We start from the raw sequence: 27,058 nt of genomic DNA, 5'->3' as shown, positions 1-27,058 counted from the left end.
CAGGGCTGGAGGTCATCATCATCCATGGCAGTTGCTCCCTGGTCCTCTCTTAAACCAGAGACAGAATCCAGGTCTGGGCATCTGGTGGAATCAGAGGTCTGGTCAGGGTTGGGGACAGTGCTCTCTGCTGGGTTGAAGGTCTCTGTTGTTGGCTAGTATAGTCTCTGAACAGGATTAAGCTCATGTCAAAGTCAGATGCACTGTCCTATTGAAAAACAAATATAATAATTGAAAGAAGCCCATATTATTGTATTTTATTAAGAGCCACTGTCTTGTCAAAGGCTTGTAAAGAATATTGCCCTATACATGTAAATGGTTGGTAAAGAAACATTTGAAAGAATAGCGTAGTGTGGAACAATTAGACATGACATTCATCCAGTCCAGGCATAGGCGGAAATCCCAGGGGGGACGGGGGGGACACGACCCCCCCACCCTGGGAAAAATATGACTTTTCCCCCCCAATATATCACTGTAAACATAACTATGTAATTTCAATAATATTAATAATACGCAATGAAAGCACTTGTGCTGATTATAGACACTTAATAGCGCATTTTTAAGTTTCACAAGATTGCAACCCCCCCGCCCTTTGCCTCACGATGGTTTGATCCACTGCCAGTTCTTTAGCTTGCAAGGTAATAGAGGGTTCGTATCTACTGTCCGAAAGGCACATGTACGTAACTGAAGTGAGGTAATTCAGTCAATTGCGCCATAGCAATGTATATATTTTTCTAATGTTGCAGGGTTCACACACTAGCTGAATTTGCAGAGCTAACGCGCAAACTAAAGCAAACATTAACTATCAAGCTAGCTAGTACCTATTCCATTTATGTGGCGTCGTCAAAGATGGAATATTTGCTATCGTCAGTTTATTCCAAGATTAGCATGCAGCTGTAGTGCTTCAAAGTCCCTGTGATAAGGTTAGCGATAAACTGAAGTCCAAACTGAACAGAACTACACTCTCTTATACCATTGTCTTAAATATATTTAATGGTCTCGTTGCAAAAGCTAAATTGTCGCTAGTGATTTTTTATTTTTTTTCACCTTTATTTAACCAGGTAGCAAAGATTATAGCAAACACCACAGAAACGGAATTGGTGCTCGCTAGCTTTGCAAATTCAGCTATTGTTGGAAGCTAGCCAATATGAAACAAACTATGTTAAAATTACAAAATGTTGCAGCATGTGTTGTGTAAATGTGTGTGTGTGCAGCTAGACCGGCCAGCCAGCCAGTCAGGTAGAAAAATGTCAGAAAAAAGTAAAAAGACGGACATCAGAGTATTTTTCAGTACACCAAAACGCAAAGTAAGAACTCTAGTAGCCTAATATCTCAAAGACGAGTTGATAAAATGTTCATAAGAAAGAAGTGAAATGCTAATGGAAATGTTTCACAATGATGTCATTAGGCAGAGCAGGCAACAGATGGCACACAGACAGCTGAGTTGGGGACAGATATGCAGGGACAGACTGGCAGAGACAGGGAGTCTCAGGTAAGTTTGTTGAGTCTTTGTTTGGCAACATTATGAAAGGTTCTCAATTTTTTTGATTTGTAAAATAGGGACATAATTGGAAAATGCCATGGATACCCCCACTCTCAACTTAAACTGGTGACTAAACTAAGATTTGTTAAAGGCAATGGTATTGCTGTTGTGATTAATTGTGTAGTTTTGGGTACCGGTAGTTAGGAGTACAGCAAACACCTTATTTCTTTTCTAGGAGTCAGACTGTGAGTCAGTGAGGGTGGTGAAAGGGAAAGAGCCAAGGAGAGAGACTTCCGAGGACAGTGTCACAGCCACGGCAGGACCAGGTGTCACCCTTGTTGCCAGCAGCATCAGTATAGGGGACAGTGGCACAGCATCGTCCAGTTACCTCAGTGATGGCACAAAACCATATCAGCCACACCCACAATTTATAGAACCGCAAACTCTTGCCAACAGAGTGTTGACGTTTCAAGAGAGATGGTTTCGCGATTTCCCCTGGCTACATTATAATCCATCAATAAAAGGAGTGTTGTGTTTTCACTGTAGCCAAGGGTTTTCAAGCCAGCCATCTTTTGGCCAAAGAGCAGATGCTGCCTTCATTAGTGCAGGATTTAGGAACTGGAGAAAAGCCATTGAAAAATTCACAGCACATCAAAACTGCCAAACCCACCGCCACTTTGTAACTGTAACAGCACACCAGCTAAATCCAATCAGTGTCCAGTTATCCAGCGCGTGGGGTAAACAGCAGGAGGACGCAAGGCATTGCTTGATGAAAATTGTTAGTTCGGTGCGGCATGTAGTAAGACAGGGACAAGCCTTTAGAGGCCACACGGATGACAGTGGGAATTTATACCAGCTTTTGAAACTCAGGGCAGAAGAGGATGATCCCATTTTACTGAAGTGGTTAACAGAGCGTACCACAATGTACACAGGCCCCAAAGCACAGAATGAAATTCTGAACATCATGGCCAATACAGTCATTCGAGGCATTGCAGCTGAGATTAGGTCTCTTCCGATTGTACAATTTTCATTAATTGTTGATGGTACTCAAGATGTCTCTGGTGCTGAACAGGAGAGTGTCTGTCTGCGTTATGTTGACCGTGACCTTGTCCCTCACGAGGACTCGCCTGTTGTCTCCGACACCCTGTCTCTGGTATGCAGGCTGCAGTCGAGTGTGTGCGGTCATCTCTTAGGGGCAAGAGAAATGACGAAAGCTACCTTGCACTGTATGAGAAAGCAACAACTTTGATTGACTCTATTGAATCCATTGAGACGCACTCAAGACGATTTGCTGGCAAAGCAGTGGATCACTATAGGGCAGAATTTTTTTAAGTGTTGGATGGTGTGGAGGTTCAGTTTGGCGACCGTTTTGACCAGGACAGTCTAAACGTCCTGCAAAAGTTGGAAAGAGCGCTTCTCACGGGCGAGTTGGATGAGTCTCTAGATCAGTACCCTGAGCTGAACATAGATTCTCTTTCAGTGCAGATCCCTCTCTTTCATAACAAATACCCCTGTAGCAGCAGTTGAGAGGCAGCAGAGGTCCTCAGGAGGCTTCCAGTGGAGGTGCGGGGGTTGTTTGACCAAGTTGAGGTGCTGATCAGAATTTTGTTTGTGGTGCCAGTGTGTTCATGTGAGGCTGAGAGGAGTTTCAGTGCACTCCGCAGGTTAAAGACTTGGCTACGGGCCAGCATGGGCCAAGAGAGACTGAACGGCGTAGTTGTCTGTAATGTACATAAAGACAGGCTGGACAGTCTCAAGAGGGAAAATATCTGCCAGCAATTTGTTGGATCCATTGAAACCCGCAAACATATGTTCGGTTCTTTTGTTCAGTAGTGTGTATAGCAGTGGTTCTCAACCTTTTTTGGGTACTGGAACCCCTGCATATTTTGAGGCAAGGCAGGCAAGGTTTTGAGCGGTCCTCAGGGACCTCCACCCCCTCTATATTATATGTAAACTTACTGGAAACCTTGTGGTACTGAATACGTTCATTACACTTTTTTTTATTTCACGGACACCTTGCAATTAGTCCATGGACCCCTGTTTGAGAACCCCTGGTGTAATTGATATTTGTTATTTTGTTTAGTAGTTTTCAGTTTTTAGTACATGACAGTACACTTACAAATTATTATTTCATGTTATTTTATTTAAAATTGCATACTTTGTGTGACATACTTGTCCATAGCTGCTGTTTGAAGAGTTGAGACACTGACTGAAGGATATTTTGTTTGATTTATTTGGGTTTTTCATTGAAGTAGTTATTTTGCTTTTAGAACTGTACTTATTTTAAGCTTTTTGTTCTTGTAAAGATATTGTAGTAGACTCAGGCCAGGTGCACATATTTAATGACTATATAAATGTATCACAAAGTCAAATTAAAAGGTCAATTCAATACGGAGACCAACTTTGTGATGGTTCTCAATGGCGATTCTTTACGATGAGATCACACCATGTTCATTGTATTTATGAAAACTACACCCATACAGTGTACAGTACCATTGCCGCCTAATGGCCTTTCTTGATATTGCTGGTTGTAAGTACGAATACCTGCATACATACTGGACTGATAAGGAACACTGCTATAACTATTATTAGTAGTAGTATTATAATGATTTAAACAAGTTGGGACAACCCTTCAGTTAACTACTGTACGTAACAATTATCCATTAGTAGTGATTATGGTCCCTCAATATACATTTAACATATTACAACGTAGGCTATGTGTTACAGCACTACTTTTGTTGTCCCCCTCAGGAATTGCTCCTGAGAAAATTTCATGTAATTGTCCCCTCCAAGGTTGATATCAGATTTTCGCCCCTGAGTCCAGGGTAGTTTTCTAGGAACTGGGACAGGTTATGGACTGCTTATCTGGAGTAGTGTGTGTGACTACTCTATTAGTAAAAAGAAACAAGATATTACTCAACAGAGACTTGTGTCTACTGATGATATACAGTACATTGTTGTGCAGCAAGAGCCACTGGGTTCATCTCGATGCTTGGTTTCCACTGTGTATTAACAAGAAGGGAGTTCACTCTGTTGGATGTCAGTCTTATCGTCAGGCTCCAGTAGTGGTGGGATCCCCCAGGCCATGCCGTGCTATCCTGAAGGCTTCCTCTACATTCTCCCTGGACAGTGTGTCTCATGTCCACTAGGCCTGGATCTATCGACTTAACCGGAGCCAGGAAGGACAGGCCACTGCACCACAATAAATAAGGGATACTGTGGGGAATTCATAACATAGGCTACTGTAACAACAAAACAATGTACAGTAGGCCTACATCAGAACACCTCCAGTGAAACATGGCCAATATTAGACCACCAACACAGTAGGGCTGATGGATCCTTACCAGTTTACACCCTGTCAGTTACTCCAGTAAAGCCATGAGGACCCTGAATGTCTGTGAACAGTTCCTCCATTTCCAGATAAAGGGCACACTGGGAGAAAAAAAAATGTACTTCTTTTTTTTTTATCCACATCTGATATCAATTTTTTCCCGCTACAGTGGTCCTGAGTTACACACTACTCAGGTCATCAATGTCAAATATAAAATGTCAGGACTACAACTGAAGAGGACTAGACAGTTGGTTAGTGTAGTTTCAGAGGGTGTGCCTCAACTCCAACCCTGTCCAAGTGCATATTTAGCTGCCTGGTGAAAGTCTTCTGGATAGCTTCCCTCTCACCTGAGAGATATGTTTGATGATGTGCCATTCTGCTGGCATTATCACAGACACTGCAGAGAAAGTTCACACTGAAATAAAAACGTGCATTGTTTTCATATGTGATGTTTTGAACACGACCGCGCTGTAAAGGGTGCAGAGAGTAGGAAAGAACAGGCAAGGCCCTACAGGTGATGGTGCAACGCACAAAAATATGAAATAAGGACAAATGTGAATGCATATCCATAACAGTCTATTAAAATACAATCTCAATTGAGAAAGTTTGACTTCATTGAATGCGATTGTTTCTCTTTCAACACCATCTGATAAAAAAAAAATATCTGATAGATTTCATCAAGCCAAGGACTGATAGGAACCTGATTGTTTGAGGAAAAAGATTTGGGAATCAACAAGGACGGGTCTATTAAATTATTCAAATTAGCTTGAAGCACATTCAGTCACCGATCACTTATTTCTCCAATAGATTCTTCGGTTTCAAAGAGATTTGCATTCGTCTGCCTTGCCATCAGGACGCTTGGAGATGTCAGACCCTAACGTGAAGAATATCCACATTTTACATGTTCAGGCTGAACAGGACTAACAACGTCTAACAGTGGTGAAATAACTTGTTATTTAGTTCCACACCAGTAAAAAAACAAGTTGTGTCGTGTCAAACAGAGAATCTAACCTGAACACACGTTATAACCCTTCCTAGGGCGTAATCATAATTAACCTGAAACTGGTAATGTAGGCCTGTTATACAAAATCTATACACACAAAAGTATATGGACACCCCTTCAAATTTGTGGATTCGGCTATTTCATTGCTGTTAAATTATAAAAATCGAGCACACAGCCAGGCAATCTCCATAGACAAACATTGGCAGTAGAAAAGCCTCACTGAAGAGCTCCGTTACTTTCAACGTGGCCCCATCATAGGATTCCACTTATCCAACAAGTCAGTTCATAAAATGTCTGCCCTGCAAGAGCTGCCCCAGTCAACTGTAAGTGCTGTTATTGTGAAGTGGAAATGTCTAGGAGCTACAACAGCTCAAGCGCGTGAAATGATATAGTCTGTCTTCGGTTGCAACACTCACTACCAAACTGCCTCTGGACGCAACATCTGCAGAAGAACTGTCAGTCGGGAGCTTCATGAAATGGGTTTCCATGGCCGAGCAGCCGCACACAAGCCCAAGATCACCATGCGCAATGCCAAGCGTCGGCTGGAGTGGTGTAAAGCTCGCCACCATTGGACTCTGGAGCAGGGGAGCCGCGTTTTCTGGAGTGCTGATTCAAGCTTCACCATGCCAGTCAAACAGACAAATCTTCATTTGGCGGATGCCAGGAAAACACCACATGTCCCAATGCGCAGTGCCAACTGTAAAGTTTGGTGGAGGAGGAATAATGGTTTGGGGTTGTTTTACATGTTTGGGCTAGACCCCTTAGTTCTAGTGAAGGGAAATCGTAACGCTACTGCATACAATGTTGACATTCTAGACGATTCTGTGCTTCCAACTTTCTGGTAAGTTGGAGAAAGGCCCTTTCGTATTTCAGAATGACAATGCCCCTGTGCACAAGGCGAGGTCCATACAGAAATTGTTTATCAAGATCGGTGTGGAAGAACTTGACTGGCCTGCACAGAGCCCTTACCGTAACCCCGTCAAACACCTTTGGTATGAATTGGAACGCTGACGGCAAGCCAGGCCTAATCGCCCAACAGAGACTGACCTCACGAATGCTTTTGTGGCTGAATGGAAGCAAGTCCCTGTAGAAATGTTTCAACATCTAGTGGAAAGCCTTCCTAGAGGAGTGGAGGCTGTTAAAGCAGAAAGGAGGGGACTAATAAGCTGTTTGACGAGCATGTGTCCACATACTTTTGGTCATGAATTCAAACTTGTAGTAAACTATATCTATACAAGAAACAAATGGTGGAGTTTACATGCAGATATATAGACCCTGCCTCTTTGTTGAAAATCTCAAACTTATGTTAATCAGAAACACAATGCAGAAGGCTGAAGGGAAATTAGCAAACTTTTATCTGAACAGAAACAGTTTTGGATTAACAGCTGAGGAACCTAAAACTACAGTATGTGGCTGCACAAGTTTTGCATATAAAATTAGACACTTGACGATTTCAGATGGCCCCAGAAAATGTACACAAAAAAAAGAGTAAACTGAAGTCAATTCTGGAGGTAAATATTGAAAAATAAAAAGTTCTACACCCACAGAGACATACTCTGGTAGCAGCTTCAGAGGGTGGTTTGTGTCTTCATCCAGATTACAGAAGTATGGAAAACTTTTCCATAGATGTGTGTGAACGTGTTCTCTGTTGACTGTGTAGGAGAAAGAGACTTCCACAGTCCAGCTGTACTCTGATCCTCATGCTTCACTGTGAGGGATCCCTAAAGGAGGACAGGAGAGATCGCTCTGAAACCCACCATGATCTACACACACACACACAGAGAGAGAGCAGGGTTTTTTTTAAAGTAGGACAAAGAAGGTCATTGAATTCCAAAGCTGGGTCAGCCAACAGCTGGTGAGGGCCAAAGACTGGATCCCAACTTTACAGATACTAGTGATAGGATGTGGCAACTCGACAGTGCATGACAGGAAAACCTTCCCCTTGCAAACAATGTCTGGTTACCGCACATGGCTTTTTCTTCCTGCTTCAAGAAAAGGTGAGGGTACATGTGGTTCCGTCACCGCCGTGGAAAGCAGGGTTCTCCGTAGAGAATCTGTCCAAGGAACATCGCACGTGAAACTCCTGAACCTCCAGAAGTCACGCCTTAGCTTCCTTATTTTACTTTATGCAACCTTGTTTCGCCACAAGCAATTGTCCTTGCAAGAGTATATCACAAGGTTGCAAATGGATGTGCATCTTTAGCATGTTACACGACCAGCAAGACACAGCCACAGGCCCTGGGGTGTAAGTATTAGTCCTAACTAATATTCAGGTAGGTAGTTCCCTCCCCGTTCCGTTTACTTCGGATTATGACATTTTATGCAACAGAATCGGCGCCCCAATACTTACATATAACTAGTTACCTACTCCAACACAAACAAACCCCAACATTTCCCATCAACTTCTGTTGTGAAAATATATAAAGCACCGTTTTCATAGCAATACAATTAGTATAGCGCTACTCATACAATTGTACAAACCTGTGTCGAATGTATGCATGGTTTCCATCTACAATCTTCGTTTAAACTGTTCTGTTCTTACCGGAAGCGGAAGCCACTAATGACGTCGTATAACCGGAAGCTTATTTTCACATATTACGTTAAAACCTTTAAGAATTACAAATTGTCAGACGATTCTGTTAAATATATATATATTATCTAGAACTATAATTATTATTAAATAAAATGTTTTTGTAAGTTATTTCTTCACCCACGCTTGTGTAACGATTGTTATTGCCGTTTACGTGAACCAATGGCAAACGTGCCGGAATTTATGCTGTCCAATCAACCTTCAGATGTAGTTGCTTCCATCTTGACATATCGAGGTTGATATTTGCGTCTGAACTGAACTAAAAAAAAACATAGACTTTGTACTGTCTTTGGCTAAACTGTGTTGCTGTCTGTAATTTAACACAATATTTTGCTAAAGTCTAACGAAAACCATGAACAACCTAATTCGGTCAACTGTTCGCTGTTTTCGGTTGAGTTCTTCGGTCTATCCACCGAGGCAAGTTTATGGACAAAATGTGTTGTTGCCAACATTGAAGTCTTCGGCCCGGTTCATGTGTTCGGCGCCCTTACAGAAAGATCTTGGCGATATGGTGAAAAAAGACAAGGTGGTGGTGTTTATGAAAGGGACGCCTGCCCAGCCGATGTGTGGCTTCAGTAATGCCGTGGTTCAGATACTGAGGATGCATGGTGTGAATGAATATGCTGCATATAACGTGTTGGATGACCAGGATCTCAGACAAGGTCAGTACAGCTAGCTACCGTTACAGCTATAACGTAAGCTATAGCTACTGTCACTTTTTACTTCCTATACTAGAGTATTAGACTACTTTTTTTTTTTTTATCTCGCCTTGATATATTTGATTTTTTTTATAGAAATGGTTTCAGTAAAATTACTCATCTCAATGTGGCTGGCTGTATGTATGGTACATCAATCACCCTGTCCAAAAGTCGTTGTGCGCCTTTTAAAATGGTATAGTAGGTTCAAAGTTTTATCTGTGTTCTGCAGCAGGACAAAGAGGGCGTGGTTCATGTCAACGTTAAGACTACTTATGTGCAGACATTTATTAGGCTTGTATTAGCCTTTTCTGTGACTAGGTAGTATCCTTCATTTTTACCATGGCTGTTGCTATTCAATGGGTCTAGGAGAGACGTGCAGCAGCCTGAACATAGGGAAATGCCTACTTCCAACATAAGTGTGTCAGTTGTGGTAGATTCATCTTGCAACACCCGGCACACTGCTGAAATTGGGACATAATACTAATAGGCTGACCACACTGTTCGCGTTGCAAAATAAATGTAGAAATCTATGTTATTCTATTATTGCACCCACACTGCACGAGTGTCTGCGTTGCCAAGTGCTAAAATAGAAGTCCTTTCTATTTCTGACGCAGATCGCACTGCAAGTCCTGCCTCTCCCATCTCCTCATTGGTTTATAGAAGCAGGTACCCATGTGCCATCTCCTCATTGGTTATACCCACGTGGGTGATTTGAAAGACGAACTCTGTTGCTGGTCGGTGTAGTAATACTATGAAAGTTTAGATGCCAATTACCATATAAGTTCAAAAGATGGAAAAAGCCTGGAAGGAGGAGAGATGACTGGAAACGATTTGGTTGACCGTTTTTATGTGTGGATTAATTGTCGGAGTAGAGGACCTTGTGCGGTTTGGGTTCCGTGTTAAGATGGTGCCGTACTGTAGAGCAGCGGTTTTGCAAACTCCGACCCAACTTTGCTATTTTGTGATTATTTTTCCATTTATTGATACTTTATTTTCACGCAATGTATCTGCTGTCATTTCTTATAACCGACAATAACTTTTGAACATCAGATCGGCTGTTACTTAACTCAATTCTTACTTCGACTCTTTCTGTAATTCCGACCCAATTTTCGGGGTATCCAAGAGGAAACGCCGGCGTTAGAGGCAAGAGAGGAGGAGTCCCTTCGAGGTTAAGGCAGAACCGGTCACCTCCTCCCTCCATTTTATTGGCCAATCACTTGATAATAAGATGGATGACCTCCGATCGTGGATTTGCCACCAAAAGGACTCTCGTAACTGCAATATTCTCTGCTTTTCTGAAACAACATAAACCCCATGGGGAAGGGTTTGCCGTTTCATCAACAACAAATGGTGTGCTGACTCGAGAGCAGTGTAAGTCTTGACCCATTGTTCACCCATCTTGGTGTACCTGATGGTCAAATGCCGACCCTTCTACCTACCGAGGGAGTTTTCAGCTGTTATCATGACAGTTATATACATTCCACCTCAGGACATGACAAATAACAAGCTGGGACTTAACAAACTGTACAAGGCTATAAATAAGTAGCAAAACTTGCACCCGGAGGCTAACTACTTTTAAAAAAAATTTATGCCAGACTACACCTATTGGTGTATTGCCTCCACCTATTGTATGGGATATTGAAACAACAAAAAATAATATACTCCATTGCGGGAAGGGGGGTTGAGATAATACAAAAATCTAACAACCGTCCCACTCCTTCAGTCACATTCAAATCACATCCTTACTCAAGCTGCCTGTGAGGACCGAGCATTCATCGACAGGATTCCTTGTAATGCCTCTGCAGCAAAGTCCCTGAGTCCCAAAAAATGCTCAGCCGCACTCACAATGATGTCTATTTTCTCTGTTTCCCCCTCTGTTTGCGCTGTGCAGTTGATAACCAAAGTAATAAACGCAAACAAAGTCCACTGTAACATGCAGCATGTCAGGAACCATCTTGTCTCTATTCTTACTACCATTACTTCTTCAACTTCACGCCTTTCTTCTACTCTTCTCAATGCCTCCGGATAGGAGACATTCTGAACAGACCTTATTCTTGCCACCTCTGTCTCCTTCACCCTAACAGGACACTTCAGAAATGCAGGTGCATGTTCACCACCACAATTGCAGCATTTAGGCTCAGCTGGCATATAATTTTCCTCCTGTCTACATACACATGACCAAATAATTTACATTTGTCACTGCATGGGTTTGGGCACGAAGGCACTCACAGGGAATCTCATATAACCCAAATACACATAAGGGAGAAACAATGGAATGGATGGAGTGGGCTTCCGCACCCCGTCTACCATGTGGGTCAGTCATTGTACACCAACCACTTAATCCCACTCTTCACATATATACTTTGCATTTACTTCTAGCGCCACCCCAGACATAACACCTTTGATAGGCGCCCTGATTCGAAAAGCCACACAGGATACATTCCAATCCGACGTCTTCTTGATGCACAAAGCACGCTCCTTCTGTTCCATAGAAATGCAAAAAAAAGTAAATAAGCCCACTTCTTGTTATTCTCATCGACGCCACCTTATCCAACACATCTACAATTTTAATAGTGACTTCAAATGGATCTCCCAGGTAACAATATCAATCAAAAACCCTTATTCCAACCAAAAAGACTTAGAACTAGGTTTGGATTTACTAGTTTCCACTACCATCTCCTTTTGCATTCACCACTGTAATCCAATTCTTCTCACTGTCATCTACGCTCGACACGTCATCTAATTCAAACAGAACATCCACTTCCGCCAGGCTGCCTTCCTTGTTGCTAGTCATTTTAATTATGCATCATTAAGACGCTTGATTCCCAATTTCCATTAACAGTTCTCCTTTGCCAATAGGGTCCACTGTTACTCTAGCCACAAGTAAGCATACAAGGTCCTCCATGTCGGCAAATCAGATCATGACTCCGTACTCCTGCTTCCTTTTTTACAAGCAGACCCTCAAACAGGAAGTACCCGTGATTCGCTTTGTCGAGAAATGGTCATCAGAATTAGACATTACGCTAGCGCTGATTGGAATATGTTCAGAGACTCTGCCGATATCATCGACGAACTAACCACCTCGTCCCTAGCTTTGTTAGGAAATGCATCCGCGACGTCCCCACAGTGAAGGTTCGCTGCTTCCCCAATCAAAAACCCTGGATTAACACAGGTTGTCGCTAAGATAAAGGACAGGGCTACCACATACAGGACTATCACAGACAACAACTCTTAAGGCTACGGCTGAGGACTGGAACACATACAAGACGTCCCGCTATGACCTCCGCAGAGTCAGCAAACAAGGTAAAGGACAATCTAGGAATAAAGGCTCTGATACCTGACGCATGTGGCAGATCTACAGACTATTACGGATTACAAAGAAAGACCCAGCTGTGATCTGCCCAGCGATACCTCTACCAGACGAACTGAAGGCATTTTATTCATGCTTCGACAATAACACCGTGATGTGCGTGAAGGCCACCACCAACATAGAGGCTGATCTCACTCTGAGGCCGTCGTGAGTAAGGTCTTAAATCATGTCAACACTCAAGGCCGTGGGGCCGGACGGTATTCCAGGGTGTGTTTTCAGAGCATGTGCAGAATAGCTGGCAGGCATATTTCCGGTCATTTTCAACCTCTCCTTATCTCTGTAATCCCCAGGTCTTAAGCTGACCACAATCATTCCTGTTCCCAAGAACACTAAGGCTTCATGCCACAATGACTACCACCCAATAGCACGTACATCTGTAATCATGAAGTACTTTAAAAGGCTGATTATGGCACACGTCAACCACAACCTCTCCCTCAATGTCAGTAAGACCAAGGAGTCCACACACGTGCAGTCATGAATAAGGCATGAAAGGTTTGGCATGGGCCCTCAAATCCTCAAAGTTCTACAGCTGCACCATTGAGAGCATCTTGACTGGCTGCATCACAGCTTCGCATGGCAACAGCACCACTCTCGATCGCATGGCCCTACAAAGGGTGGTGTGGACAGCCCAGTACATCACTGGGGCCAAGCCCCCTGCCATCCAGAACCTCTAAATCAGGCGGTGTCAAAGGAAAGCCCGGGAAATTGTTAGACTCCAGCCACCCAATAGACAATTCTCTGCTTCCGCACAGCAAGAGGTACCGGTACATCAAGTCTGACATCAATTGGCTCCTGAACAGCTTCTATCCCCAAGTCACAAGACTGCTAAATAGCTATCAAAATGGCTACACAGACTTTCAGTTGACACTTTTTTTGCACTGTCTCTATGCATACACAGAACTCTACACACTCGCGCACACTGACACAACGACACACACACTCCATTTGCTCAAACACAACATGCACACACATTTATACTTACTCTACTCACGCTCACACACACACTCACATACAATCATCATATATGCGGCTGCTACTCTGTTTATCTCGTATCCTGATGCCTAGTCACCTTACCCCTATAAATATCTACCTCCATTGCTCCAGTATCCCTGCACATTGTAAATATTGTATTAGAACTGACCCTGTATATAGCTTACTTGGTTCTTGTGTTCTTATTTTTATTTCTCGTGTGTTCTTGTTCTACCTTTTTTATGTTCTTTTTAGTATTATTGATTATGGCATTGTTGGGTTTAGAAAGAAAGGGATTTCAGTGTACTTGTGCACGTGACATTTAAAACTTTAAACTAGAGGTTGACCGATTCTGATTTTTCAGAGCCGATACCGATATTTGGAGGACCAAAAAAGCCGATACCGATTAATCGGACATTTTTATTTTTTAATATGTATTTGTAATAATGACAATTACAACAATACTGAATGAACACTTTTATTTTAATTTAATATACATAAATAAAAATGTATTTAGTCGCAAATAAATAATGAAACATGTTCAATTTGGTTTAAATATTGCAAAAACACAGTGTTGGAGAAGAAAGTAGAAGTGCAATATGTGCCATGTAAAAAAGCATGAGAACATATGAAAGCTGGTGGTTCCTTTTAACATGAGTCTTCCATATCCCCAGTTAAGAAGTTTTAGGTTGTAGGAATTATAGGACTATTTCTCTCTATACCGTTTGTATTAAATATACCTTTTACTATTGGATGTTCTTATAGGCACTATAGTATTGCCAGCCTAATCTCGGGAGTTGATAGGCATGAAGTCATAAACAGCGCTGTGCTTGAAACATTGCGAAGAGCTGCTGGCAAACGCAGGAAAGTGCTGTTTGAATGAATGCTTACGACCCTGCTGCTGCTTACCCTGCTCAGTCAGACTGCTCTATCAAATATCTAATCATAGACTTAATTATAATATAATAAACACACATATGAGCCTTAGTTTCCAGATTTTACCATATTAATGACCTATCATTTCGAAAACAAAACATTTATTCTTTCAGTGAAATACGGAACCGTTCCGTATTTTATCGAACGGGTGGCATCCATAAGTCTAAATATTGCTGTTACATTGCACAACTTTCAATGTTATGTCATAATTATGTAAAATTCTGGCAAATTAATTACGGTCTTTGTCATGAAGAAATGGTCTTCACACAGTTCGCAACGAGCTGCCAAACTGCTGACTCTGCTTGCACAGAACGCAAAAGTGACACAATTTCCATAGTTAATATTGCCTGCTAACATGAATTTCTTTTAACTAAATATGCAGGTTTAAAAGAATATACTTGTGTATTGATTTTAAGAAAGGCATTGATGTTTATGGTTAGGTACATTGGTCCAAAGACGGTGATTTTTTTGCACATGTCAAATCATCACCCGTTTGGCGAAGTAGGCTGTGATTCGATAATAAATTAACAGGCACCGCATTGATAATTGCAACGCAGGACAAGCTAGTTAAACTAGTAATATCATCAACCATGTGTAGTTAACTTGTGAAGATTGATTGTTTTTAATAAGATACGTTTAATGCTAGCTAGCAACTTACCTTGGCTCCTTGCTGCACTCGTGTAACAGGTGGTCAGCCTGCCACGCAGTCTCCTCGTGGAGTGCAATGTAATCGGCCATAATTGGTGTCCAAAAATACCGATTTGTTATGAAAACAACTTGAAATCGGCCCTAATTAATAGGCAATGCCGATTTAATCGGTCGACCTCTACTTTAAACATAATGGAAGTGTTGGATGGATATTGGTAATAGTTACACATGTGAACTCTGTTTTATTTGTCTTTCTTACAGGAGTGAAGGACTTCTCCAACTGGCCCACAATCCCGCAGATTTTCTTAAACGGCGAGTTTGTGGGCGGCTGTGACATCTTCCTACAGATGCACCAGAACGGAGACCTGGTAGAGGAGCTCCAGAAGCTGGGGATCCGCTCTGCACTGCTGGATGCCGAAAAGGAATCCAAGTAGACAAACCCGTCGGTCGAGTCCAGAGAAAGCTAGAGGTTGACTGTATTGCCCAATCTCTGGTTGACGTTTAGGCCCGTTAAACCTGCACTTGTGTAGATCTGAGAAAATTGGTTAGATATACTTGTAAACCATATAGGGGACGCTCCACCTTGTAAGTTCTCCAAAGACACTGGCAAGGTGGAGCTACTAGAATGTTGTTACATACATTTGAGTCATTTAGCAGACACTCTTATCCACAGCGACTTACAGGAGAAAATAAAGTGAAGTGCCTTGCTCAAGGGCACATTGACAGATTTTTCACCTAGTTGAATTGGGGATTCAAACAAGCGGCCTTTCGGTTACTGGCCCAACGCTCTTAAACGCTAAGCTACATGTCCAGTAATTTCAGATCTACACAAGGGCCTAGGGTGATAGGGGCTAAGGGTTGATTTGGGATCTGGCATTTGAAGTGGTGGCTGAGCCCCAGTGTACCTTCCACAAGCCCTATAAGAAGGTGTGTGTGATACTATAGAACCTGCTGAAGACCAAACTGCACTCAGGTGACTAGGATATAAGATGCCAAACCAACACCCATATGATATCTCCAAAACCCACTGCCTGTACAGTGCCTTCAGAAAGTATCCACACCCCTTGACTTTTTCTACATTTTGCTGTTACAGCCTGAATTTAAAATTGATTACACACCATACCCCATAATGTCAAAGTGGAATTATGTTTAGACATTTTTACAAAATAATTAAAAATGAAAAGCTGAAATGTCTTGAGTCAATAAGTATTCAACCCCTTTGTTATGGTAATCCTAAATACATTCAGGAGTAAAACATTTCTTCAGTTGCATTGACTCACTGTGTGTAATAATAGTGTTTAACATGATCGTTGAATGACTACCTCATCTCTGTACTTCTAACACACAATTATCTGTAAGGTCCCTCAGTCGAGCAGTGAATTTCAAACACAGATTCAACCACAATGGCCAAGAAGGTTTTACAATGCCTTGCAAAGAATGGTACCTATGATGGGTAAACAAATGTCAACACAGACATTGAATATTCCTTTGAGTATGGTGAAGTTATTAATTACACGTTGGATGGTATATCAATACTCCCAGTCACTACAAAGATACAGGGTCCTTCTTAACTCAGCTACTGAGGATGGATCAACAACATTGTCGTTACTCCACAATACTAACCAAAATGCCATGGTGAAAAGGAAGCCTGTACAGGATACAAATATTCCAAAACATGCATCCTGTTTGCAATTAGGCACTAAAGTAAAACTGCAAAAACTGGCCAGGAAATATCCTGAATACAAAATGTTGTGTTTCGGGCACGCACAACAAATCACTGAGTACCACTCTTCATATTTTCAAGCATGGTGGTCTCTGCATCATGTTATGGGTATGCTTGTCATCATCAAGGACTAGGGAGTTTTAAGGTAGCAAATAAACAGAGTAGAGCTAAGCACATGCAAAATTCGAGAGTAAACTCTGGTTTAGTCTGCTTTCCAACAGACACTGGGAGGCAAATTCACCTTTCAGCAGGACAGTAACCTAAAACACGAGGCCAAATATATACTGGATTTGCTTACCAAGACCACATTGAATGTTCCTGTGTGGCTTATTTACAGTTTTGACTTAAAATCGGCATAAATCTATGGCAAGACTTGAAAATGGCTGACTAGTAATGATCAACAACTAACTTGACAGAGCTGGAAGAATTTTAAAAAGATTCATGTGCAATTATTGACCAATCCAGGTGTGCAAAGATGATACTAAGATGTATTGACTCAGGGGTGTGAATACTTGTGTAAATGAGATTTCTGTATTTCATATTCAATGCATTTGCAATCATTTCTAAAAACATGTTTTCACTTTGTCATTATGGGGTATTGTGTGTAGATGGTTAAGGGGGGAAAAACGAATACATTTTGAATTCGGGCTGTAACAAAATTTGAAATAAGTCGAGGTATGAATACTTTAAGGCACTGTATATGTTTCGTTTTCAAATGCAGTATTTCACACTTATTTTCACTGAAGCATTTGTAGGTCCGCTCAAACGCAATAATCCACTTCCTCTTTTCTTTCTTCCTCAAGATGTTCACTTACCGGTATCCAGTTGAATTAGATAAGGGGAAAGTAATGTGATGGGTACCTTGCTTTTGTCTTGTTTAATTTGTCAACTCAGTAGTCATGTCAAGGAAGTAAGGGAGGTTACACTTTTTAAAGTATTCGAACAGGGTCCTACTTCCTGACAATCAATACATTTCCACCTGCTGCTTACATACATGTATTATCTAATGCTCATGTAGTACACTGTATATTTAATATATTTTACATTTAAAGGATATGTATTTGATCAATTAAATATTTTACAACACATGGGCAGTGTCCTGGAAATTCCTGATTTGGATTATGTTGCACTCTCGGATGCCTTTAAGGCTATGGGTAAAGTATTTTGTAGTTGGTTTACATCAGCCTACTGTTCTTGTAACAATTGCTTATCATTTTGTTGCCAGAGTCGCTGGTTGTTGCTTTAGGGATCTCTGTGCCCTGCCTGTAACATGATCTAGCCTAAGGGAAATACTTGAGACTATATGGCCTATCCCTCCACCTGCTCTCTCAGTATACAGTTGAAGTCAGAAGTTTACATACACTTAGGTTGGAGTCATTACAACTCATTTTTCAACCACTCCACAAATTTCTTGTCAACAAACTAAAGTTTTGGCAAGTCGGTTAGGACATCTACTTTGTAAAATGACAAGTAATTTTTCCAACACTTGTTTACAGATTATTTCACTTATAATTCACTGTATCACAATTCCAGTGGGTCAGAAGTTTACATACACTAAGTTGACTGACTTTAGTTGACTGACTGGTGCACTTCACAAAATAGATGGTATCATGAGGTTGGAAAATTGTGGATATATTGAAGCAACATCTCAAGACATCAGTCAGGAAGTTAAAGCTTGGCCGCAAATGGGTCTTCCAAATGGACAATGACCCCAAGCATACTTCCAAAGTTGTGGCAAAATGGCTTAAGGACAACAAAGTCAAGGTATTGGAGTGGCCATCACAAAGCCCTGACCTCAATCCCATAGAACATTTTTGGGCAAAACTGAAAAAGCGTGTGCGAGCAAGGAGGCCTAACAATCCTGACTCAGTTACACCAGCTCTGTCAGTAGGAATGGGCCAAAATTCACCCAACTTGTTGTGGGAAGCTTGTGGAAGGCTACCTGAAATGTTTGACCCAAGTTAAACAATTTAAAGGCAATGCTACCAAGTACTAATTGAGTGTATGTAAACTTCTGACACACTGGGAATGTGATGAAAGAAATAAACACTGAAATAAATCACTATTATTCTGACATTTCACATTAAAATAAAGTGGTGATCCTAACTGACCTAAAACAGGGAATTTGTACTAGGATTAAATGTCAGGTATTGTGAAAAACTGAGTTTAAATGTATTTGGCTAAGGTGTATGTAAACGTCTGACTTCAACTGTATTTTGTAACCTAAAAGCTGGTTCTATAGTTTGTTTCCACACTAAGGTTTATCAGCTCAGTCCTGTTAGGGGAACATCAAGATCCTGACAACTAAAATAAACAAACTCTTCTGTTCTAATTGGCCTTACTCCAGTCCCGAGCCAAAACCTGACTACAGATCCCTTCACTGAAAAAATATGGACTTGGTCATGTCACGAGAGTTTAAGCTATAACAATTATTTTCCCTGTAAATTGTGAAATCTAATCATGCATAATGGAGGGTTGAGCTGTCCTGTCTTAAAGTATTTGGCAGTGATGTACTTTGACTAAATGGAGCCTATCCTAGTATTGTACTCTATCAGCATGATCAACCTGTTTTTCATGACCTCCAAGTGACAGTATTGAGGAACTGCAGTTTATGAAATAAGGAATTCTACCAAATGGCGTCTGTAAAGCACTGTCACACCCTCCTGTGGAATCCGGAGGAATTTTCACTTCCTCCTTGGTGGAGAGAGGACAATTGACTTCTCACTGTTAGGTACTTTACCCTGAAGACTCAAATGAAAGTGTATTTGCTAGTGAAAACAGGACCCTTCAGAACTGATTCTAATATTGGTCCTGGACATTTGTGTGTGGGATGATTCTTTTGAATCAATAAAAGTTACTAACTTTTTCCTTAATGTATTTTATAAAAATACACCCTAATTACATACAAAACAAACAACAATGACATCAACAGCTGAACAGAGGAGACAAGCCGAGAAAGCGCATGTTTGAGATTGACTACATAGCAGTTGGTGACTAGACGGACTGATCTTCCAATTATAATAAGTAGCCATTTAGAATGCCAGATTTGTAGAACAGTCCGTCTGCAGCTGCCAACTGCAATGTAACACTCAAACGCGCACATTGAGGAAAATCGGTGAGGTTGAAGTTAGGGGGTAAAGGTCAGAGTTTCATGAGGAAGCGCAGCACCAGGTCCCTGAGAGCGGTGCGGAGTGGCTCGTTGTCGTCACACACAATGTGTGTCCCGTCCTCCTCCAGCTGGATCAGGGTGTCCTCGGCCTGCAGGTGCAGAATGTGGCCGTCTGCTGTCTCCTCTACCTTGACCTCTGTGATACCGTGCTGGGAAGGAAGAAGACAGCTGAGCCTAAATGGGTGCATATATGAAGACACCAAAGTGTAAGGCAGAAGCTCTCCTGAGACAATTGGTAGCTTGGAGGGAGAGCTATCACCATACTGTTTACATGAACCCTGTCTCTTAAGATATGCTGATGCCAAAGGAATAGGGGAAAAGGCATACACATATGTAATCAGTGTCCAACGCTTTGAAGGTGTCCCTCTCACCCAATGAGAGATAAATATATACATAAATAAATGGACACATCCACTGTCACGTGACATTATTTATTCTTATGTTTAGACTCAATAGCGCATTGAAGCCAAATTAAGTCGGATAAGATGGCATCTCATGGCAGAAATAATATGCGCAGTTCCCACAAGTGATGTTGCAGGCTAGCTCAGTGCTGCCCCCTCTCATTGAGTAACTCAAGTTGAAGTCCGACCAGGGTACTGCAGGCTGCCATTAGCAACTAAATTATCCTTATAACCTCTGTGTTCGATTCTAAAATAATCAGTTCAACGACATACATCTGGTGTATTAGAAGCAACTACTGGTACCGTGATTGTCTTTATTTACATGAAGATTGCCATTTTTCCATTCACTATAATGGGGGGGCCCTGTTTTCTGCAACCAATGACTGCAGTGCTGCGGTCGGCCTTTAACCTCCATGGCTCCAATAAGAGGGGGCAGTCGTTCTCCCCTGTTCTCACCTTGTGTAGCATGGCTAAGAAGGCTTCCAGAGGTACAGCTCCACTGAGCAGGGGTTTGGGGGCCAGCACTTCTGGGGGTTCCTCTACGACACGCTTCCTCTTCTTACTGGGGGGCAGCGGAGGGGGCTTGGGGACTGGCTGGTAGCACACAGACAAGATAGTTAGTGGTGTAAACATCACAGCTTTGCTGCTGACACTAATGAATTTTCCTTTCTGGGCAATTTACTTATTCAACACATAATTACGCACACACACAAAACCTACACTCACACTGACCTGCAGCGTATGCTTGTTATCCTTGGACTGCAGAACTGCGGACACAGTTGCTACAGAGATGCCAGGTTTGATCTCAGAGGGCACTAGGGATTTGGCCAGCTACAGAGGGACGAGAGGTAGGGGTTTAGAGACTGTTAGAAAAAAAAACTAAACAACACCCTAATGTTCCATTTAGTGCACACTACTTTTGGCCAGAAGGGGTTTATATATTGCTAGCCCCGATTTCCAGGCTTCTTCAAAACAGCAGAGTGATGAACGAGACTTGGGAGTATAGAAACGCCAGACAAGTGTGTTGCAACAGGCCCTACCTCTGGCAGCAGCTGGATGCGTTCCCAGCGGCGTCTGAAGGGCAGGCCCAGCACAGAGCAGCGGCGATAGGGCATGGGAGGGGGCTGCAGCTCCAGCATCAGGTCTGAGCGGTGGGACTGGGCTGGTGGGGGCTGGGTGTACTGCTCTGGACACACCACATGGAGAGGCTGGGAGGGGAGGTTATGTGCAAAAAGGTAGAGGAAGAACGTGTCCAAGGTGAAAAAAAAGGAACATTGCATTACACATGTATAATTGTGGTTGATTTGAACAAACTCAGTATCTCCTCACTTTCATTTTGAACTCAACATAGATTCATTCACTTTAAAAAAAAAAAGAGTTCCAGATATTGAGTGAATTGAGTACCTGGACCTCCTTGAGCAGCTTGGAGACCTGGTGGAAGTTGAGGCGAGTGTCAATGGGACAGTACACACACTTCATGGCTAGGGGCTGGTACGGGGCTAATGCATCCAGGTAGGAGAAGTCTGGTTCTATGGGAGTAAGAGAACCATTTCAACAGTTAATTTATTAGACCACATATTTTAGGCACATTGGGACCACGGAATCTGGCGTTTTTGTTTTATATAGTCTACTAATTATATTTCTTATGGACCACAAAGCTTTAGGGGCAGGTCAAGTCTCTTGTGACAGACTAGCTAGCTAGCACAGGATTAGGGACATGGTACCATGGCTGGCAACTTGCCATGTTCTGGTACAGTTGTACTCACCAGTGAAGATTATAGTGTTGAGGCTGGATTTGCCCCACAGTTCCATGAAGTGTACCACGTCCCCGAAGCGAAGAGACGGGTGTCCGGTGAACACCACACACGGTTGCCGGAACTCACTGCTGAAGTCGCCATGGATACTGGGGTAGTGCTTCAACTTGTTCGTCTGAATCAGCTGAAACATATATAGACACAAGTGTCAGAGATAGGCCAACATACAGCTATAGCTAAATTGTAAAGAACATTTTGGTTAAAATGTATAAAGTTATGATAGATTGAGTAAGTCAAAGATGCAAATGAAATGCATGGTGCAATGTAATTTCATATGGCAGCAACTCTCTTTAAAACGAATGAATTTAAAGACAGAGCCTTACCTCTGCGTGAGGGAAAGGAGGTTCTGGAAGGTAGACCTTGGACTGCTTATTGTGACAAAGCCTGTTGGATGTGTAGGGAGAGGGCAAGTTTGCTACCAACAGTCATTTTCTATTTAACCCAGGTTAACCTGTTTTACAGGTTTGTCTTATTGAGATTTTTTTTTATTTTTTATTACAAGAAAGAAATGGCAAAGTGAAATCTACAGACAGCTCAAAAAGCACTGGTCATACAATGTGCTAGAAGAATTTGAATTCTATGGCTCTGGAACTCACCACTCTGCGAAGATCTGTGAGAACTCCAGAGAGCTGTTGGCAACGGGAGAGATAAAGTAGAAGGGGGTGGAGCCTAGATTGGCGTTCTCTATGAACTGGTAAAGACACTCCAGGAGATCATAGATCACCCCCGAGGAATAGCATGGCACCAGCACGTTGCCACCCGCACGGATCGTCATGGCTACAAGCACAACAGACAGTTTGGTCCGACACAACGTCATAGGTCAACCTGTAGTTAGCTTTCTGTGTACCTGTCTAAAAGCAAATATTAGCTAATTGTACTGTTGATGGAGCAATGGGCACTGATGAAAGCCAATGACCATAGGAGTTGGCAAGACAGTACAAACAGACCTGGGAACAGGACACCACATACCTAGGTTACTGCAGAAGTCCCCTAGCATGCCATCTGGGTTGGCGGTTGGCATCTGTGTGAGGCCCGTCAGAATCAGAACGTCACTGTTCTTTAGGGAGCTCTGATCCATGGGCTGTGGATGTGTGGTGAGGAGGGAGGAGCCAGAGACGTATGAAACCTTCTCATAATGTGATTGGATGATCCAGTTAGAGCTACCCAATGAGTAACCAGAGCTCAGGGGAGTGACCTGCACGGCGCCAAACAGCTCCTGGAGAGAGAAATTATAAAAGTTAGCTTAAGTTATTAGGTGAATTAGTGTGTGTGTTTGAATTATAGTGCACAAGACGGATCTCTTACCACTTTCTGCGAGTAGCCCACGAGCTGCACCTTGCTGAGAGCAGAGTTGACATCCTGCATACTGTAGCATCTCTTCCAAGTCGACACTTCAACAGCATCCTTCAGCGGGCCAGGGAGCAGCCTAAACAGACATTCAGTCTCTATATCAAGGGTCTTTAATATTTTCTTGCCCAGGGACCCCCATCATCTTAGCAAATAAGGGAAAGTAATCAACATTTTAAAATGAATAGATTTGGTAGATAGTTTCCTTATTTTGACCTCCCCACATTATAATTAGAAGAAATGTAAACTCTAACATACCTTTCTAGCCAACAGGCTAACTTCAAACTAGAGAAGTACATTTCCTGAAGAAAATTAGTTTTTGCTAGGTTTTTTAAAAAGTATTTATGATATTGAAATAAGTTGTGTAGTAGTAGTGACTGCTTAAGTAATGGTAGGGACTGGTTATTCCTGGAAAAGTAGTTAGATGGAGAAATGTATTGACTGACTGACTGGCTAATTGATTGGATAGGATAGCCTGAACATGTGAAAGCTGGTTTGGTGTCTCTAGCTTGAACGGTTTAAAATGTAATGGCTAAACTCGTCAAATGTGAGCATGTAATTTATTTTAGAATGCATTGTTTTGAATTATAATGACAACACTGGCGCGTTGTCCGCTTTGACACCTCGCTCATTTAGAACACTAATCTATTTTTGCGTTCTATCGATGGCGCTGTATCACACAAAACAAAAAGAGGTTATTATTCACCTTTCAAGTTCATTTGAATTGGAAGAGGTAGCTATGGGTTGAGGCTTTACCATGCATGCTAAATTAGACCAATTCGTCCACTTAAGGAAACACAACATTGCTATCAGCAAAGATGATTGAAGAATTGGCCTATCCTGCTAGTGTAACCGGTGTCATGAAAAGAGTGTGCTCTCAGTTTATGAATTACATGTATATCATAAATTGACATATCCTAAACTAATACATGGAGGGCATTGGTCAGGCCTGTCACCAAGCCCATACCTTTGAATTTCCTTATACTTCCAGCAGGTAGCAGACTGGGCCTTGGGAACTCTCTCCATGAAGTTTACCAGCTCCTCCATCAGAAGTCTGAGGGCAGATAGGTAGAATCAGCTGGTGATATCCAAGATCCCCTTGACATTTTGTCTGGAATGTTGCCATTCTAATGATTCTAGAATGTGATTCTAAAAAGTGAATTGATAGAATCACATTCTAGAATCACTAAATTTTTCTGCAATGTTGCCAACAAGTCCTTACATTCCCTGTGTTGCCAATCCTAGTGATTGTAGAATGTGATTTGCCATTTTTCTGAAATTGTTGCCAATTCTAGAATGTGACAGATGAATCTAGTCACGGCAGTCACCCTCCCTACCTGCCGATCTGCAGCGTTGGTTCTGTGGCGTACACAGTCCCAGTGAAGCCTGTGTGCTCGGTGATGTAAGGCAGGGCCATCATACAGTGGTAGTTGGAGATCAGGATGACATCTATGGTGGACAGGTCCAACAGCTCTTTCTGAGTGAGGAAGATGGACAAAGACACGATAAGTAAGACTACAACATTAACATGGGATGATGTTACCCACAGTGAATTATGAAGTGCCCAGGATAATTTTATTCACAGGTTGAAGGTCTGAATTATATCCAGGTTTACATTACCTCAGGGAGACAGAACTCTGGCTGTGAGTCTACAAAGACACGACCTGCACACTCTTTCAGCTCCTGAAGGTAAACATGTGTGGAGGAATGTTGGTCAACTCAAATTATGAATAAATCCATAGTAGATGAAATAGGCATGAAACAAAATGTGACCTCATACCTTCTCAAGGTTTATTGTGCCATCTTTAGACACCCATCCAGGGAGCTTGGAAAGCCTTGGGCTGGAAAAGAGAGAGGGTACTCTATCATCACGGCATGGCAGATGTAGGGGCAAATATGGCTTAATGGTAAATGTCTTTGTAATGTTAACCTAAGGGATTATTTTGGAGGGAAAGATGTAGCCTCGTTGAGAACCAGGCTTCCATAAATGGGAGTCGTGACAACAACGTGGTTTTCGAGGTATGCAACGCAAGACCACCCCAATGCTAACTGCTTTGTGGCCGATGTACAGCAGCACTGTTGTGAACCACAGGCGGCTGCTGAGAGGACGGTTCATAATAATGTCCGGAACGTAGAGAATAGACATGAACATAAACCATATGTTTGATGTATGTATTTGATACCGTTCCACTAACTCCGCTCCAGCCATTAGCACAAGCCCATTCTCCCAAATGAAGGTGCCACCAGCCTCCTGTGTTGTGAACATCACTTTAGTCTCACCTGTGCACCAGAGGCAGTGGTAGAAACTGCAGGACAGAGGTAGTGTCCAGCCCACAGTCCAACATGATGGTGGTGGATTTGAATTTGAGGACATTGCAAGGCAGGGTGGGGTGACCTGACAGACAGTACTGAAAGAAAGAGATGTTACGCACATGTTATCTCTCAACAGGCATGATAGCTAAGTTAGCTAGGACAACAACAATAGCAACTTGCATAGCAAATGCAAAAGAAAAATGGTCTTGCCATAATTGGTTGTTGGCTTGTCAGTGTTCAAAAACGTGCAAATGTGTGATAACTAATTGCAGTACGTTAATTGTTAGCAAGGTAAAGTTAACATACTAGTCATGGCAAACAAAAAGAGCTACCGGTAATTGGCTAACCAGCTAGCCTAGCCAAGTAGCCATATCAACTGCATTAGCATACAAAATATAGTGCATGTTAATGGTAAATTCTCCTCATGTTGGATCAACTCACCAACTTCATCTTTATCGATTATAATGTAGACAAATGAGGTCTATCTAAAGCATTGTGGACAATTCTTACTTTTGGACTACCGCTTTGTTGAAAACATAAAATGTTGAATTTACCACCCCCTACAGTTGTGGAGTACCAAGTGTCCTTGCATGAAAGAGTTCCTCATTGACCTGTACACTATTGGGAGATAGGGGCTATGCATATTCATGCCATGAGGCTAGTAGCGTAGCATCTCTCTCCATTGAATACAGACGGTTGACGTCTACAACCCTCATTCAATATTCAAAAATTGATTACAATAATGAGATGTATCCACCAATCCAAAGAAATAACAGGCGGAAGCTAAACAGCCCGCTGTTCCGCTTTGTAGTCAATGACTCCCATATTTAGTAGTGAGTGGAAACGCCAAGCGGATGCTTCACATTTTACATCCAGCGAAATATCTGTCTCTTTGTTCTATCTGTTATTAAAAGTGGTCCACCGACTGACGTAGATAGTTGTTTAGTGTTAGCATTTGCTATCTAGAGACTGACAGCTACAGGGCACGGTCTTGGCGTCTCTCTCTGCATGGCTTCTATGTAGTAATATGTGTGTGTAGGTAGGCAATCTGTTTGAGATTATTTGCGTTCCATCATGGAATTAATGTAACTTTAGGGAACTAACTTCGCGTTTATCCAAAGATTATGGATATACTGTCAAAATACATGTCTCTCCCCTAACAATGGTAGGGTAATGGCGTGCAGTTGGAAAATATGGAACGAGATTTATTTTGACCGAAATTCGGCAAATATTCTCATCGATGAAACATTTGATCTCAATACAGTT

General features: G+C 42.1%; 3 protein-coding genes, 1 long non-coding RNA gene and 1 other non-coding gene across 5 annotated transcripts; 2 read left to right on the top strand and 3 right to left on the bottom strand.

Annotated features, from left to right (window-relative positions):
- Positions 1-648: 648 nt before the first annotated feature.
- On the top strand, positions 649-5,352 carry LOC129817254 (zinc finger MYM-type protein 1-like). The gene is made up of 2 exons (XM_055872310.1): positions 649-1,489; positions 1,716-5,352. The coding sequence occupies exons 1-2, from the start codon at positions 1,454-1,456 to the stop codon at positions 2,727-2,729; spliced, it is 1,050 nt and encodes a 349-aa protein (XP_055728285.1). The 5' UTR covers positions 649-1,453; the 3' UTR covers positions 2,730-5,352.
- A 1,794-nt stretch (positions 5,353-7,146) lies between these two features.
- Positions 7,147-8,524, bottom strand: LOC129817256 (uncharacterized). Its single transcript, XR_008753686.1, has 2 exons — positions 8,296-8,524; positions 7,147-7,577 (listed from the first exon to the last, which is right to left on the bottom strand). It is a non-coding gene; the product is annotated as an uncharacterized LOC129817256 (long non-coding RNA).
- Positions 7,715-8,002, bottom strand: LOC129817966 (small Cajal body-specific RNA 13). The gene has a single exon (XR_008753837.1). It is a non-coding gene; the product is annotated as a small Cajal body-specific RNA 13 (non-coding RNA).
- A 116-nt stretch (positions 8,525-8,640) lies between the features above and the next one.
- LOC129817255 (glutaredoxin-related protein 5, mitochondrial-like) lies at positions 8,641-17,836 on the top strand. The gene is made up of 2 exons (XM_055872311.1): positions 8,641-9,066; positions 15,287-17,836. The coding sequence occupies exons 1-2, from the start codon at positions 8,757-8,759 to the stop codon at positions 15,457-15,459; spliced, it is 483 nt and encodes a 160-aa protein (XP_055728286.1). The 5' UTR covers positions 8,641-8,756; the 3' UTR covers positions 15,460-17,836.
- Positions 17,837-19,606: 1,770 nt separating this feature from the next.
- On the bottom strand, positions 19,607-26,433 carry ints9 (integrator complex subunit 9). Its single transcript, XM_055872306.1, has 16 exons — positions 26,234-26,433; positions 25,760-25,887; positions 25,260-25,320; positions 25,100-25,162; positions 24,817-24,956; positions 24,447-24,533; positions 23,438-23,558; positions 23,102-23,348; positions 22,729-22,909; positions 22,456-22,516; positions 22,085-22,256; positions 21,723-21,847; positions 21,359-21,526; positions 21,051-21,149; positions 20,775-20,912; positions 19,607-20,066 (listed from the first exon to the last, which is right to left on the bottom strand). Exons 1-16 carry the CDS (start codon positions 26,240-26,242, stop codon positions 19,890-19,892), a joined length of 1,977 nt encoding a protein of 658 aa, XP_055728281.1. The 5' UTR covers positions 26,243-26,433; the 3' UTR covers positions 19,607-19,889.
- Positions 26,434-27,058: the final 625 nt, after the last annotated feature.

This window comes from Salvelinus fontinalis, chromosome 20, assembly GCF_029448725.1.
Source record: "Salvelinus fontinalis isolate EN_2023a chromosome 20, ASM2944872v1, whole genome shotgun sequence".
Lineage (NCBI taxonomy): Eukaryota > Metazoa > Chordata > Actinopteri > Salmoniformes > Salmonidae > Salvelinus > Salvelinus fontinalis.
Note: the sequence above shows the minus strand (reverse complement) of the source record. Positions and strands in the feature narration are given on the sequence as shown.

Coding starts and splice junctions, on each gene's coding strand:
- LOC129817254 (XM_055872310.1), top strand. CDS start 1,454: ATGCAGGGACAGACTGGCAGAGACAGGGAGTCTCAG. Junction 1,490..1,715: donor GCAGAGACAGGGAGTCTCAG/GTAAGTTTGTTG, acceptor TTTCTTTTCTAG/GAGTCAGACTGTGAGTCAGT.
- LOC129817255 (XM_055872311.1), top strand. CDS start 8,757: ATGAACAACCTAATTCGGTCAACTGTTCGCTGTTTTCGGTTGAGTTCT. Junction 9,067..15,286: donor TGACCAGGATCTCAGACAAG/GTCAGTACAGCT, acceptor TCTTTCTTACAG/GAGTGAAGGACTTCTCCAAC.
- ints9 (XM_055872306.1), bottom strand. Junction 24,957..25,099: donor CAGAGTTCTGTCTCCCTGAG/GTAATGTAAACC, acceptor TTCCTCACTCAG/AAAGAGCTGTTGGACCTGTC. Junction 20,913..21,050: donor ATAACAAGCATACGCTGCAG/GTCAGTGTGAGT, acceptor GTGTGCTACCAG/CCAGTCCCCAAGCCCCCTCC.